The sequence below is a fragment of the Opisthocomus hoazin genome, chromosome 11 (assembly GCF_030867145.1).
Source record: "Opisthocomus hoazin isolate bOpiHoa1 chromosome 11, bOpiHoa1.hap1, whole genome shotgun sequence".
NCBI classification, from domain to species: Eukaryota; Metazoa; Chordata; class Aves; order Opisthocomiformes; family Opisthocomidae; genus Opisthocomus; species Opisthocomus hoazin.
In genome coordinates, this window is record NC_134424.1 from 6,230,207 (window position 1) to 6,245,915 (window position 15,709).

Consider the following 15,709-nt stretch of genomic DNA (forward strand, 5'->3'; position numbering starts at 1 on the left):
GTGGCGGCGCTCTGGCAAAGCCCCGCCCACCGAGGCGGCGCGCGGCGTTGTGGGAAGCAGAGGGAAATATGGCGGATGGTGAGGAACCGTAAGTGCCCTGTATGTGTGTGCTCGGCCGCCCCTTCCCCCGCTTCCCGGGGACGGGTGGGCCCCGGGGTCCCCTCTCCCTCCTCCCCGGTCTCTGTAGCGCGATACTGACCCTTCTTTTATTCTCTCTCTTTTAGGGAGAAGAAAAGAAGGAGGCTAGAGGAGCTGCTGGCGGATGGGTTAGTGCGGGGCTGCGGGCGAGCGGGCTCCCGGCCCGGGGCAGGGGCAGGCAGCGCTTGCTGAGGGGCGGCTGGTAGGTCAGGGCGAGCCGCAGCCCCGCGAGAGGAGGGTGGGCTGGGAGGAGGCTGCGGGTTAGCGCAGGGCTGTGGGGGCCCGCGGCTGAGCGGCCCGGGGCCCGCAGGCCAGGGCCGAGGCGGGAGGAGGGAGCCGGAGGAGAGGCGTTAGGTGGGTCGGGGGTGAGCGAGGAGGGGGAAAGGCGAAAGGGCGCTTGAGCAGCGAGGACTGGGGATGAGGAGTCTCCTGGGGAGAGGACCACGGGGCTCACCCGGGCTGGGGATGGGAGTTGCGGGCTTGGAGCTTGGCATGAGCAAAGGCTGGCGTGCTGGAGAGCTTTGTGGCAGTAGTGGCGAGAGCTGCGCGGCCGGTCAGGGGCCTGGGGAGGGCCTCTAGGCTAGAAGCAGGTGACTGAATTTTGGCTGAAAATTAAAAAATTCAAACTCCAGAACAGTTGCCTCTGCTTGTTAAAACCCTGAATTCTACGCATCTGTCTTAACGGCCTTGAAAGCTGATGCTCCGAAATCTTTAACCTCATCTGCTTCCATCCGCTAACTATTCCCTTCCGTCTGCTTGTGGCCCTCTTCCCAAGTGTCACGGAGCAGAGCTGCCTGCCTGAGTGGTGGGCTCGCAGGCGGTGCCCGTGTGTGTTGGGGTGAGGGTCACAAAAATCTATGGGGGCGTGTTGGATTGGGGGGGTGCATGCCAAGTCCCTCGAAAGCATGGAGCTCTGGAGGTGTGACGGTGGTAGGGAGAAGTCTGGGCCTAAAGCAACTGAAGGACTGTGGTGCTCTGATATTTTAAACAAGATGTAAAATTGGAATAATTTGATGACATAAATAAGGATTTTGTTAAAAGCTGGTAATACAGATGTCTGGTAGTGCTGTAACAACACAAAAATAAACACTTAAAAAAGCTGACTTTGAAGTTAAACATCGAATCTCAGGTTGAGTTATTGATGTTTTTCAGATCTCCACAATGTCCAAACCTAGAAAAACCAAACTGTAGTATAATCGCAAAAGTGAAACTACACCTTACCATTTTATCACTTATAAAGGAGAATACACATCTAAGCAGAAAAGCAGTACCACTGCTTAATGGCTGTTTATATGGACCACATAAAAGGATAAAAAAAGTTGTTCTTAACATCACCAAGCATAGCTTCTGCACTTGTTTCCAGAAAAGTTAAAAATTAGAATATAACCCATAGAAGCAATTATTGTGATGTATATTGACCCACTTTGTTTGCTCAAGTCCGTGCTTAATGCACATCCTGAAAACTGGTGTACAACAGATGAGCCCAGGTTTCAGCAGTGGGAGTGTTGTATTGGTTCACAGTATTTCACCTTATGTGAGATATGTGTATTTTCACATTATTGTGAAAACTGGAGGAGGTACAAAACTGCAGGCCAGAGATCAGAAGACCCTTATGAATTCAATTAATTTTTTTAGATCTTATTTAACTGCTAATACAGTAAATTAACTTACCTGAAGTCAACAGTTAACCAGAAATGAGTTCAGTATGCAATCAAAATATAGGCAAACTATGATGTATTTATTCCTGCACTTTAGTAAATTTTTTTCCCTGCTACTGAAAATCCTTTGCAAAATTATTGCCTATAAGTTACAATTACTAAGGACATACTGTGTTGTCCATCTTCCGAGTTTTGTGAGGATAAAGGTATTTGCTGTCTAGATGTCTTGACTACATTTTCCTTTTATTTTGAGGTGAGTCACCAGGAAGCAATAATGAATTCTAAACATTACCCAACAACAGTTATTGATACAAGTGTTCTTCATATTACTTCATGGGAGGAAGTAAATTGCACTCCCTTATCAATGATAACACAACCTTTCGTACTCAGGATTGGCAAAGCTCTTTTATGAGAAGCTTAGTTTTGTATGAGTGTAAAACATAATCGTTCATATATATTGAGTGGAGCTCCTATTTAAAAAGGGAAGTGCGCTCTGTTAAGGAAGGGCTTGTTCTGCGTAGGCAGTGATCTTAGGAAATTACTTTAGTGAGCTGATTCTGAACCATTCCAGTAAGTCTCTTAAGAGTTTGTGTTTATAATTATGTAGTACTAGAAGTGACTTGCAGAAGGGGAAAAAGGGTACTGGAGTATTTGCTGTAAAATTCTGTCTCAAAATTTTAAAGGAAGATAACTGCAAACATTCCTTTTTTCGAGCCAGATTGCTACCGCTGGCTCAGGAGACGACTGAAAAATGGGTGTGTTCTAAATTACATAGTACTAAATGAGGGTGAAAAGCATTCAAGATTCCCATTTTTTTAACACTTGTTTAAATAAACTACCATAAAGATTCAGTGGAGACAGTGTTGGTGCAGGTTACTGTTATTCAGTGCCTCAGAATTGTGATTACATACTGATAATTCTAAATATGATTTATGAAATTGAAAAGCCTGTCGAAAAAAGGATACAAGACTTGACTCCGGTGAAAAAACCATCACCCTCAAAATCTGAAGGGACAACCTCTTTTTCTGTGTCCTCTTGAAATATGAGGGAAATAAAAGCAAAAATACTTTAGACCCTTTTTTCACTTCAGGTCAACTTTTACTAGTAGCAGCTAAATCAGTGGGATTTATTGAAATGCATGAGTTTTTTCCCCCCCTCTATACATATTTATATTACTGCTTTCTAGTTCCACAGATAAAACCCACTCATGCAAATACTCGTGCACATAACTTACATGCATAAAGAATATGCAAATGCATTTGTATGAATGGTCAGTAATTGGGGTATTTTTAAGATATATAAAGAAAAAATATTTTGGAGATGTGGCTTTTTCTCTATGATCTTGCAGCTGAATTTACTGTGTTCTGTGCAGAATGGCTGTTGATGGTGGGTGTGGGGACACTGGAGACTGGGAAGGTCGCTGGAACCATGTAAGGAAGTTCCTCGAGCGATCTGGACCATTCACACATCCTGATTTCGAGCCAGGCACTCAAGTGAGAAACACTTACTTTAAATAAAAAATCTGTAGCATGTGTTGCAAACTAATGTAAACAGTTTCATTAATTGACCACCAGCAGTGTACGAATGCTAAAGCTACACGAGAAGCTTATATTTTAATCAGTTGAACATTACGATTCTGGAAGAACGTATTGTATTCTTTTTATAAGCTTGTATTTCTAGATTGTACACTGTCAACTACGAGCTTGCTGTCATCATGTATATAAATATATAACAAGATATGAATTATGCTCTTGTCTTTGAGTTCCGCATGAAAAATAGCAGCATTTCTCTCTCCATTTTAAAGTAATTAGATATGGTAAGGAATTTCTTGTACTTAAAGAAGTACAAGATGTTTAGTAGGGAAAAGCAAACTTTAGACTCATTATTTCTTCTGCTTTCCCTTTTTGGTACATTTTGTTCCAGAGCTTACAGTTGAATGTATTTTACTTTACTTTTTAATGTACTTTTTAATGTACTGTTCCGTTATTTACTAGTTTGAGGCTGAGGTCCAGTGGGACAGTTCACAGAAAACAGTTATATAGTTGAAAAATTCAGTTCTTTTTGGCCAGCAATATTGACTGTCTGTTTTGATTTATTTTGTATTATATGTCAGTAAAATGTTTGGAGAAAGAAAACATTATCTGCTTAAACCAAATAATAATAATAAAGTTGGACTTTGCTTTTCTTCATGGTGAAAAATAATATACAAAGAGTACTGATATCAACAAAGGTCTTGCTTTTCTGTAAGTTGGGATGTAGGAACTGCATGAACTCAACAGTCGATTAAAGTCCGATATGTAATTACTCCTGCAAGCACAAACTGTTTTATTGATCTAAGTTGTTGTATCCTGAAACATATTAGGCACTGAAAATTTACGGTAACACATTTGTAAGGGTGATGAAGCAAAGGACAAATTACAGTTATTCCTGTTTGGTGTATTAATTTTTTATTTTACGTTTTCCGCAGGCTCTTGAGTTTTTGTTAAGCACGTGTAAAGTACTAGTTATTGGAGCAGGAGGATTAGGATGCGAACTCCTGAAAAACCTGGTAATTACTCAGTTTTCACCCTTTGCTTCTTAGAATCTTCTTTTTTTTTTTTCCATGAGGAAATTGTCTTTTCTGCTTTGCTAATTTGGCATTTTTTAATTGTATATAGCTACTAAATTTCTAAGTCTAATTAAAATGTATAAAATATGTGACAATGCAGACAATCTTGAAGAATGCACTTCGTTAATAAGCTTGAAAGGTGGTAGGCAAATGTGTTGCACGTTATTTATTTAGCTGTCTCAAAGCTTGTTATGAGGGAGAACATGGTGCTGCTTGTGAAGTGTAGACAAAAGACTTGCAGCCTTTAGATATGGTCTAATGTTGGTAATTTTTTTCCCTAATTACGAGATCTAGGGAAATTAAGTAAACTAAGAACAAGTCATGCTCACAATGATACAAGGAAGTGTTGTTTGGAATACGATGGCTAAAATGTATCTTTTCAGATGAGAAGTGATACTTTAAGCTGCTGTAAGTAGCCAGTACAAAGCTTAGTCTTAACAGTCAAAGCTGAATTTAATTTCAGTTTATTTTACATCTTTGGATTAATTCATAGTGAGGTTAGAATTGCTGAAATTTTTTATGTCCTTCCATAGTGAAATTAGTAGAGCCAGAATTACTGTGCCTGCAGTGGCCCTGATGTCTGTGGCATCTGTTTGGCCTTCCTGAGTAGTGGCTCTCAGGTTTTCCAGTTCCCCAAGATCGGTAGAGCAGAGGTTGTCTGCAGAGCCTGAACGCTCCCTCGGAGTTGTGTCTGTGTGGCTGCATTCAGCCTACGTAATGGCAGCTTTATTGAGCCAGAGCAGCATGCGCTGTCCTGTGTGGAAATGGCTGAGGAGGAAGAGGTAACAGTGCCAGAACGGGGAAGGAACGTGACAGTACTTCCCTGGGGTACAGATCACCAGAAGGTATTCTGTAGTTTTCTTGATATGGTGTTAGTTCATAATGGATTCTCTCACTACGTGTTCTGAAAAGCAATTTTTAAGTGTTTAAAAGGCAGTTACTGGATCATCTGCTGTCAGACATTTACACAATACATGTGTATGAATTTAATTATCCTACTAACATGGTTTTTATCCTCACAGACACTCATATTTATCATAGTGTATCACTGTTACCATCCTGTTTGGGTTTGGTAGCTTAGACTAATACTGTGCTTTTCCATGCTTCTATTCAATAATAAGAATTTCTGTCCTTATGGATGCCATGGAAAATGTGTGGATTGATACAACAAGTTCTTATGAAATAATTTTTTTCCTTATTTTATACCAACACTTATGCATTAGTATACTTTACTATAGAATTTATGTACTGCTATTTCAGTATTTCCACAGATTGCCTCCAGGCTTGAGATGCTTGATAAATCGGTAGCCTCATTTAAAGCCCGGCATTCCAGATACATTAATTTAGGGGTTTTACAGTTGCAGCACTTGTGTATACTCTTGTTCATGCTTAAGCAGGATTTTACTGTGACAGCTCCAATGCAGTTTTCTTTCTTTTGGAAGTTAGTTCTGGTGAATTTAACCTCTGCCCAGAGCTACTGTTTCATTGGTTTATGGGGACATAACAAATTCAATCTGCTGATAGCTCGTTGACAGGCAGGATTTGTATGGGATAAGGGACTTCGTAAGTGTGCTGTGTGTGCTCAGTTCCCATCTTGTCAAAAAGGTTTTAAGTTATCATGATTTATTTTTATTATTTTCAGAAAGATAAGCTTGTAAGTAAATCTAGAGTCTGTTTGCATGTATTTGTGTCTTTGGGACAATGAATATAAATTGAATAAAGATTCCAGTCTGTATGTTCGTGATGTCCCAGGCTCACTCTTCTCTTTACCTGACCCTCCCAGCCTGCTTAGATAATATTGAATAAAAGCTGAACATTTATCAATGAAACAAATGGTTGTTCAGCACCAAGGGTGTCCAGTATGCGATACAGAAATTCTTGCTGCTTTTCTTACAGAAATTATTTTCTATTCTGAAAGACTTTAGTCCTGTTGTTCATGTGTTTAATCAGTTTCCCGTTACAGCATTTTCGGTACTTACTATGCATGGGATGGCACTATTTATTCAGAAAATGTAAAATGATAAGTTTGAAATGTATATATAACAAGATTGGGTCTTAAAGGAAAAAAACGTAGGGGTCAGGACTCAGATTTTTTTGGACTCGCTTCAGAACATCAGAACACGTTTCCTTTCTCTAAACCCAGTGTTTTACAGCATCTGTTTCCTTTTAACCACAATTCACATTGTTTCTTTGTGCATGACAGATGTTATTACTTTATTAGATCAGACCCACAGTACAGTTTTAAGACAATTTTACTTTAAAATTATTTGGCAAATCTAGTGATGGGCTGCAGGCAAACAGAGATCAGGCAGACCATCTGTCAGAGGTTTGGTGTGTTCTTAGATAGCGAGGTGACTTTTTGTGTTTGCATTCTCTTCCAGCATTGAATGCGGTGAGGAATGCTGGATTATTTTGAACTATGATTTGAGGGTGGATATGCCAGGCTTATTTACGGCAACTGTGAAAATGATGAATATTCAAAAATTTCAAAAATTTTAGAGGAGTTAAACTTTGTTTTTCTATTCCTGCCAAGCACAGAAGTGCTTTTGGTATTTCTTCAACTTCTGCATTTTTTCCCCAATGAACGCTTTTGATTTACTCCAATTGTGAGGGCATACTGCAAATTCCCATTATAGATCAGCCTACCATTGGCTTCCCTGTGTTATGATTAGGCAGGTTAAAGCAGTGTTGCGTTCAGTAGCAGATTGTCTTTGACCACTGAAACGTTACTAATTCTAGCTGTCTAAATATCAGCATTAGCAACCCAACAAAGAACATTTTTGTAACAAAAAACAACCATATAACTCTTTGCTCAGGGAATGGAGAACAAATATGTTTGTTCCTCCAAAAGCTGCTTTTTTGGCTTGTGGAATGAATTCTGGAGCACTGTAAGCATTTCATTTCCTGTTAAATGAGGTTGACTCTTTCTTTTCCCAGGCCCTGTCCGGCTTCAGACAGATCCATGTTATTGACATGGATACTATTGATGTTTCTAATCTTAATCGACAGTTTCTGTTTCGGTAAGTGATATTTTCATAATCTGACTTTTTTTTTTTAAGTGTACCCAAGCAAAATGTGTGAATATGATCATTATTTTGATTGAACAAGATGTCATTAAAGATTACTGAACTTTCGTATCACAGTAGTACTCATAATTAAATGTTGCATGTGATTCCTTCTTGTTTTGGGATCTCTGCTGTCATCGTTTCAGCGTGAAGAAAATTAACATGCATTCCTTATCATTCAAATACAGCTAATGACTAATGGAAAAGGTGACACCAAAGAATAATGCACACAGATTGAGATACCAGTTTTTCTGGTACCCTTTCCTTCCAAGCAAAATGACAATTTGTTGGATGTTTTTTGGTGCTGATGACTGTAGTTACGTGGACATGTTTAGATAACTCTGGGGCTCTCATATCTGATGCTTTATGGGGATTCCTTAGTATTATCCATATCAGTAAATTGTCCTACAGTAACAGTCACTTAATTCAGTATTGAAGTGCATAGAGTCTGGAAAGATTGGATCTACTCAAATAATGCATTTGAAATTGCTTGGTTTTTTTCCCCAGACCAAAGGATGTTGGGCGGCCAAAAGCAGAAGTTGCAGCAGAATTCCTAAACAGCCGCATTCCCAACTGTGCTGTCGTAGCGTATCCTTTTGTAGAGAAGTAGTAGTCCCAAAGGCTTCTAAAAACCTAGAAAACTCTGTAGGTAGTAAGACTATCTAAACTATTTTGCTGCTATCCTCTGTTTTTCATACAATAAAGAACAGATTCATTCATCTGGTGATTGAGAATTCTCATTCTCAGTGACATTAGCATACAGGAAATATGCATGGGGAAAGAAGGCTAAGCTTTAAGAAACTATTTTATGTGTTTCCACTGAGTCTTTTTATTCAAATGCAATATTCTAATTTTCACTGAGATATTAGAATTACAGGTTGATTCACCAGAGTGTTTTGAGTACGTACTGGTAGAAGACATTCGTTTATAAGCATAGAGCAGCACTTACTGATACAGGACTTCGTGAGAACATGTTTTGAGCTTCCTAAATAGTTTGCCTGCTGGGCTTTCGCCTGTGTGTGACTATTACATTGCATCCCTTACTTGCTTTGTCTGATGCTGCAGCTTCAGCTGTGGGAATTTTGAATCTTTTGATCACTTAGTATTTTTAAAAAGTGTCATATAAAATTATAGGAATAAATTAGATAATGTTTTGACTTTAGGTTAGCAAATAGAAAACAGTAAACTCAACTACCACATAAGTATATTCCTTTACTGGGCTTACATTCAGATATTTTAAAAAGATTCAAGACATGGATGAAAGCTTCTATCGACGTAAGTGGTATCTGTTTGCCTGCCAGACACCCACTAGTGATGTAGGGGAACATTGCAGTTTTTGCTGCTCGTTGCTTTTCCTGGTAGTTAAGAGTGCTAATTGTTTTAGTCTTCTATGTTATACTGGAAGTAACAAAATAGACAAAACTTAAATGCATCTGTTATACAGGTAATCTAGGGGAGATAATTAAACTACAGTCAGTTCTTCTGGACGATTATGGACAGAATACTTTGCTTGTCTTAAGAAGTATGCATTAATATAGATTTTAAATAACCTTTTTTTCCCCCTAGAGTTTCATATTATTGTTTGTGGGCTGGACTCTATAATTGCAAGAAGATGGATAAATGGCATGCTGGTAAAGTCTATAATCTTTCTAAAGCCTGGTTATTGCTTGAGTATAGATAACTAAAATTGAACAGGTTTGTGTAGAATGTGTCATTAAAATGAAATGAGGGCTGTTGAAACTCACAGCTTTCTGTATCTATTTCTGTTTTCTTTTTTCTTTGTGAACAGGATAAATTGCATGCTCTATTACCTGCCTTTTTCTTGAGGAGTGTTAGCCAACATTTTTCCAGTGCCCTGCAGGGGTAATTTCAAAGTTAGATTACGTTGTTTGTGGCCTTGTGTAGTCAGCTATTGAAAATGGTGAGAAGGGAAGTTCCACAGCCTCTCTGGATGCTCCCATTGCGAACGGTTTTTTTCATGCTGCAACTTGTAAATGTTGTCTTTTGGAGCCCAGCTGCTACAAAGTAGCAGAATGCTGGTCATTGAACTAGGTAGTTTTATCATTGTGAATTTGTTTATAAAATAATGATCTTGAGTATTTACCAGTATTAAAAAAAAAACCAAAAACCAAACAGCCAGAACAACAAACCAAGAATCAAAACCCCAAATCCTTCAAACCAACCAACGATTTGTCCTGGTATAGTATAAGGAAATAATAGCATTTATCGGGGGAGTAAGGGAAGGAGGAGGTGGAGGGTGAAGGTGGTAGATGAAGTATATTAAGCATTCAATCTTATGGTGTACCATTAAGAGTAAAATTTTGAGGATATTTTTTTTTCTTCCTGTAACTTGTTTAAAAACAACCAAACCAAACCAAAACCAACAAAACCCCCCACCTTTATTCATTAGATGTCATTTTTACATTATGAAGATGGTGTACTGGATCCAAGTTCCATCATACCTTTAATAGATGGAGGGACAGAAGGTTTTAAAGGAAATGTTCGTGTGATTATTCCTGGTATGACAGCATGTGTTGAATGCACGCTTGAGCTTTATCCACCACAGGTAATTGCAACTGGTCATACTTCCTTTTTAAATATTCCTCTGGTTTTCTTGTTTCTTTTCCTAGTACTGTACATAACTTATTACATGCCTTCTTCTGGTTTTCTTCCCTTGCCCACACCAGATTAATTTTCCCATGTGTACTATTGCGTCTATGCCCAGACTACCAGAGCATTGTATTGAGTATGTCAGGATATTGCAGTGGCCAAAGGAGCAACCTTTTGGAGGTAATTAAAGTATTGGTGCTGGTGCTAAACTTACATTTCTCCTTTTAACTAATTTGTTTGGAGTGAGGTATACACAGCTACTTCCAATAAAACAATCCTCCCTTTTAGCCTTATGAGGCTTATTGTATTGAGTCTAAGCCTCCTCTTACCTGGTGATGAATTTTCTCTTCTCGGAGTCACTCTGCAGTTCCATATTTGTTCATGTGTTTCTCTCTCTTGTACTGCACAATGTCTTTCCTGACTCAAAACGTAACCTCTAACAGCTCTATAAATCTGTGAAGATAGTTTGTATATAGAATGTGTTGGAACTTACAATGTTTGTAGAAACGATATTTTGATTATTTGAAGTGTCAAGTGTTAATAGCTTAATGGGGTATTTGTTTTAACCCACATTAAAAGAAAGGGATTTTTTTTAGATGAAAAGACCGCTATATTTCTGAGGAACTCTTGTAACTGTAACTTATCTGTAAATTTTTGACTTTGCTGTAGAAGGTGTTGCATTGGATGGAGATGACCCTGAGCATATACAGTGGATTTACCAGAAGTCTTTAGAAAGAGCATCACAATTTAATATTAAAGGTGTTACATACAGACTCACCCAAGGTAAGGGTATGGCATTTCACTAAGTTTGTGGCATTTGCAGTTAGGCTGGATTAGCATTCTTTGTACTTGTTATGACTAAACTGGTGGCTCTGCTGAGAAAGAAATAGTTATTTTCTCCCTTAACATATTGAAACAGAAACAAGCAGCTTGTTTCCTGTGCCAGCGCAAATACATTTTATGATGAATCAGATGTTCAGGCATTCATGATGAATCAGAGGAACTTGTCTGAGACAAAACTGAACATTCTTCTTTGCCATTTTATTTTTGACCTGGAGCAGCTCCACAGTTTACATTACACTGTGACCACTTCTGCTGGGTCGAAGAGTAGGAACAAAGGAACGTGATTGCCTCTTTTAGCAACAGCAACACTTTATGCCAGTTGAGTCTGTTGAAGACTATAGCATCTGTTCTTTACTGCTGTGTATGCCTCTGTTCACACGCAGGCGCGGAATGCCGCCACTCGGTAATCAGCATTTTAAAGGTTAACCAAATAGAAAAGAAGTGGAGAATCTCATACAGAATCTCCAGAATTTGTGGTAACTTCTATCTGTTGACTTGTTGTACTGAGAATGTGAAATGCTGGGCTTGAAATGCCACGCTTGAACCTCAGTCTGTGCCTTTCCATCAAAAAAGGGCAAACTGACTCCTTGTGTAGCTTCCTCGGATTCCACCTAGGGTATTGCAGATAGTTGTTGTCTTTGCAGCAGTTTATATTGGCTTCTCTAGTAGTATTTTTTTGATACAGATAAATGTGAATTCCAGTTATGAGATATAATTGTGCACATGCAAGTGCCTGCACGGTTTTCAGCAGCTGAAGATGGCTTCATTGTAAAGTACATAACAGAAAGAAGGCAAAGATAAAAAGTTTGTGCAGGTTTTCTCAGGTATGAAGGGTTACAAGTCAATAATGAGAAGGCAGAGGAACTTCAGACTACTTAGGAATTCGCTGTCTTTTTGGCAGGCCTGAAAAAAGAGCGGACTTTCTTGTTCCCGATGTACAAACTTGTATGCGTAGGAAACCTTGCTTTCTGTCAGTGTATGTACTGTGCTTGCTGTTTGACTGGACGGGCTCGGTGAGAAGAGTTGGGTGAAGATGCCCATACAGTTTGGCAAACCTGTTCTGGCAGAAGGAATACCAAATCCAAATATCTTTCCTTTATGCATTTTTCCAGTTAAACAGGAATAGAACTGAGTTTTACATGAATTTTCAGGGCTAAATACAGTATACTTGTTTTTAGAATTTGTTCACTCGTTTTCTTTGTGCGATACCTTCTTTTTCTCAACATGCTTGATCCATTCCTAAAATGAAAAAATGCCGAAGTACTTGAGCAGCATGCCATTATACCTTATTGTTACAGAAGTTCCTGGAAAGTCCAAAGTACCTTTGGGTACACCCTTCCATAAATATTCTGCCTAGAAGTCATCTCTCAGTGTAGTTTCTTGGACAAGTTAAAATTGTATGTTTTGTTTTTACAGGGGTGGTTAAACGGATTATTCCAGCAGTAGCTTCTACAAATGCAGTCATTGCAGGTATGCTAAAAGAACTGATTTCACTGCTGCTTTATGGACTTTAGAGTTTTGTAAGGCAACAGTTTGGAACTGAGGACTCAGGGATTATAATAGTAACTTTTAAATGGGTCCGATTTATTCTTACATTCTCATTTTTGTTTTCTGTAGAGAAACTGCATGTGACTGTGTAAATTTTAAGCTCGTGTATGACTGGGATTGAGCAAAAGCATTTGAGACTGGGAAAAAAAATAATTGGAAAACACAGCATATAAGTTTAACATAGTCTCAGATTAGTGCCAAATCTATGGTGCTAACGTGTAGAACTACCAGCTACCTTCAGGTGTTTATTTTTCTCTTTACAAATTGTTATATTTGACTTTTTTTTTCTCACTTCTTCGGTACAACTATGCACTGATGTCTGCGTGTTCTGAGGTAGAGCTAGAAAGTGAAGAAATTGTTGTTTTTCTCATTTCAGCTGTTTGCGCCACTGAAGTTTTCAAAATAGCCACAAGGTATTTCATTTCTTATTAATAACATACATGATTTCCAACCTAATGACAGGTATTAACACTAACATATTTGTCATTATAGTGCATACATTCCTCTTAACAACTACTTGGTGTTTAATGATGCGGATGGATTATACACGTACACATTTGAAGCAGAAAGGAAGGTTAGTGCCATTAAAGGCTTGCAGGGTTGTTTCATTAATTTTTTATTGAATTTACGCAGTTTGTCTGTATTTCTGAAACCCACTATTGAATCTCTTGGCCCCTAGCACTGAATAATAATATAGCTGAAGTTTTAAAAGCAGAAACTACAACGTTACTAGCCTTCTACTTCTCCAGAGTATTTTTTTTAGCATATAGGATTTTTATTTTTTTTTTAAGCTTCTGTGGTTTTGGGGTCTAACGGCAATGACAGTGGTGGTCTGTCCATGTAGAGTGGCAGGACTGTTTACCTCCAGATGAACAGATGCTTTATTTGTTGTCCTGGTAATGAAACCCTTTCTTCTACCCATCAGTTTACCAAAAACTATTGCATAGTATATGTAATGGCGTGTTTAATTTTTGCCTGTTTAGCCAAAGTTTCTTAATATTTGGAAAAGTAGCTTCTGATCTAGGGAGGTTCTTCAGACAGCTGTTTCTATGGTGTCTGCTGGTGCACCATCGATATCTCAGCTGTTCCTATTATGCTGCCTGCAGAGGAAAACAGTACTTGACTTTTTTGAAAGTGAATCCAGAAGATTTCCCCTGTAATACAGGAAGTGTGGTTTACAAAGTAAGATGTGCAATCCTAAGAAGACTCGTAAGCAAATCTTCTCAAAAAGAGGTTATGATAACAATCCATTTGAAAGTTTGTAGTATTAAATTTTATGTCAGATGAAATTTGTAGTTCATAAGTACTCAGCTGCTGTTGGGAGCCTGTCAAAGAGTGATAGACCTCATGAGGAATTGTGTTTTGTCATTAATATTTGCAGCAGTATTAATATTTCTAGAGCTAAAACTTTAAAACAGCCCACAAACACACCAGTAATTTGGAGACCTGATTAGCAGCATTTTAAAAATCATATTTAATGTCACGTGCATGCTTGTGCTACTTTGTTGTAGGAGAACTGTCCAGCCTGCAGCCAGCTTCCCCAAAACATAGAGATTTCCCCGTCAGCTAAATTGCAGGAGATCTTGGATTACTTGACAAATAACGCTTCATTGTAAGTGTGCAACTATTCTGACTTATTTGACGATTTTTGGTAGTTTAGTGTTTCAGAAAGGTAATTTTAAAATGTATTTTTACCTGATTGTCTGGGTTTTTTTTTTTTAATATTTTATATACAGGCAAATGAAATCTCCTGCGATCACAGCAACTATGTATGGGGGAAATAAAACACTTTATTTACAGGTAATCTGAACATATGTAATTATCTTAAATAATTGATTTAAATTTATTTTCCTGAATTTGAAAGAAAATGTTTTGGCTTTTTTTTTTTTTCCTTTTTTTTGTGCAGACAGTAGCTTCAATTGAAGAACGAACAAGGCCAAATCTGTCCAAGACACTAAAAGGTACAGTGCAGTTATATGTAGATTTTCAAGATGCTGCTCTAACCAGAAAGTCAGTCAGTTTCATTCCTCCGTCTGGCATGTTTAGCTTTATTTTGCACTGTGCAGTAGAATGTGCTTCATTATCCTTTTACGTGCGATACACCTTCCTCAGGATGCTCAGGGATGGGCTCTGAATTGCTCGAAGGTGAAGTGTGGGCAGATGCGGAGAAAAACATTGCAACAAAGCAAGCAAACTGATGTAAATTAGACATACTTCACTAGTGGTTTCTATAGTGCTTGACAAGGTCTGTTAGTTTCCTGCTGGGTTAGAGGAGTATTAGTCTAGATAGTGAGCTGTCTGCAGCTTTGTGTCATTGTATTTATGGTTTGTGGGAATGGCATTCTTTTTTCTTTTTTTTCTAATTTGAAAAAGACAAACCACATGAGTTTGCTTTACTTAAACTTTTCTTTCTGTTTCAGAATTGGGGCTGGTGGATGGCCAGGAACTTGCAGTTGCTGATGTTACTACACCACAGACTATGTTGTTCAAGCTTCACTTTACCACTTAATTTATTCATAAGTAAACTGCGCATACAGCGAGAGAAATCTGTACCCACCTTGTAAAACAAACGTACTCTGTGGGTGTTAAAGCAACCTGAAATGTTCACGTTAGTACTAGCATTGTTGAAGGTTAGGTAATGCAAACAAATCACCATATTTCAGAATTGTACGTAGAAGCCAATATTTGGTGGATTATATTTGTATAAATGCTTATTAATGTACAGAACTCTGGTGTATAGGAATACACTTTTTTCCCAGTTTTTGTTGTCAAAATGGTAATGCCAATATACTTTCAGACACATGGAAACTTTAAGGTGGCCAAAAGTCATGTTTTCAGCATGCGCGTGCACACTTTTGTGCAAAGAGGAGACCCTTTGAAAGGAACCGCGGCGATCTGGCTGTAAACTGTGGCACTCCTGTACGCCTGATGAGCCGCCGTAAAACCGAAACACGGCACTAGATGAACTTTTTCCTCTTGTTTGGTTTTAATTTGATCAGTTTTGTGGAAGGTGTTAGGTATGGAAGAGGTTGCTTCGTTTATACGCCAACACGAGAGGACAGAAGGCTCAGCTGTCGTGACAGCAGGGACACAACGCTCAGCTGTCGTGACAGCGGGGGTACGTCTCCTCGGCAGCTGCCCGGCGCCGCGTTGCAGCATTATGTTCTGGTATCATTGGTGCTGTTGAGGTATTTATTAATAAAAAAAACCATAAAGACTCCTTCGTTTGTGGCTTATCA

The 15,709-nt window shown here is 38.7% G+C and overlaps 1 protein-coding gene across 6 annotated transcripts; it reads left to right on the top strand.

The window, feature by feature from the left end:
* UBA3 (ubiquitin like modifier activating enzyme 3) lies at positions 1-15,690 on the top strand. Of its 6 annotated transcripts, none has more exons than XM_075432464.1 (18): positions 25-88; positions 225-266; positions 3,169-3,289; positions 4,264-4,344; positions 7,342-7,424; positions 7,977-8,057; positions 8,701-8,744; positions 9,036-9,100; positions 9,880-10,035; positions 10,157-10,259; positions 10,752-10,862; positions 12,339-12,392; positions 12,847-12,883; positions 12,963-13,044; positions 13,982-14,082; positions 14,207-14,270; positions 14,377-14,431; positions 14,891-15,690. In XM_075432464.1, exons 1-18 carry the CDS (start codon positions 69-71, stop codon positions 14,977-14,979), a joined length of 1,389 nt encoding a protein of 462 aa, XP_075288579.1. In that variant the 5' UTR covers positions 25-68; the 3' UTR covers positions 14,980-15,690. The 6 variants fall into 6 exon arrangements, with proteins under 6 accessions (XP_075288580.1, XP_075288579.1, XP_075288585.1 ...); XM_075432470.1 differs by having other exon boundaries at positions 26-88; positions 10,749-10,862; XM_075432467.1 differs by having other exon boundaries at positions 58-99; positions 10,749-10,862.
* Positions 15,691-15,709: the final 19 nt, after the last annotated feature.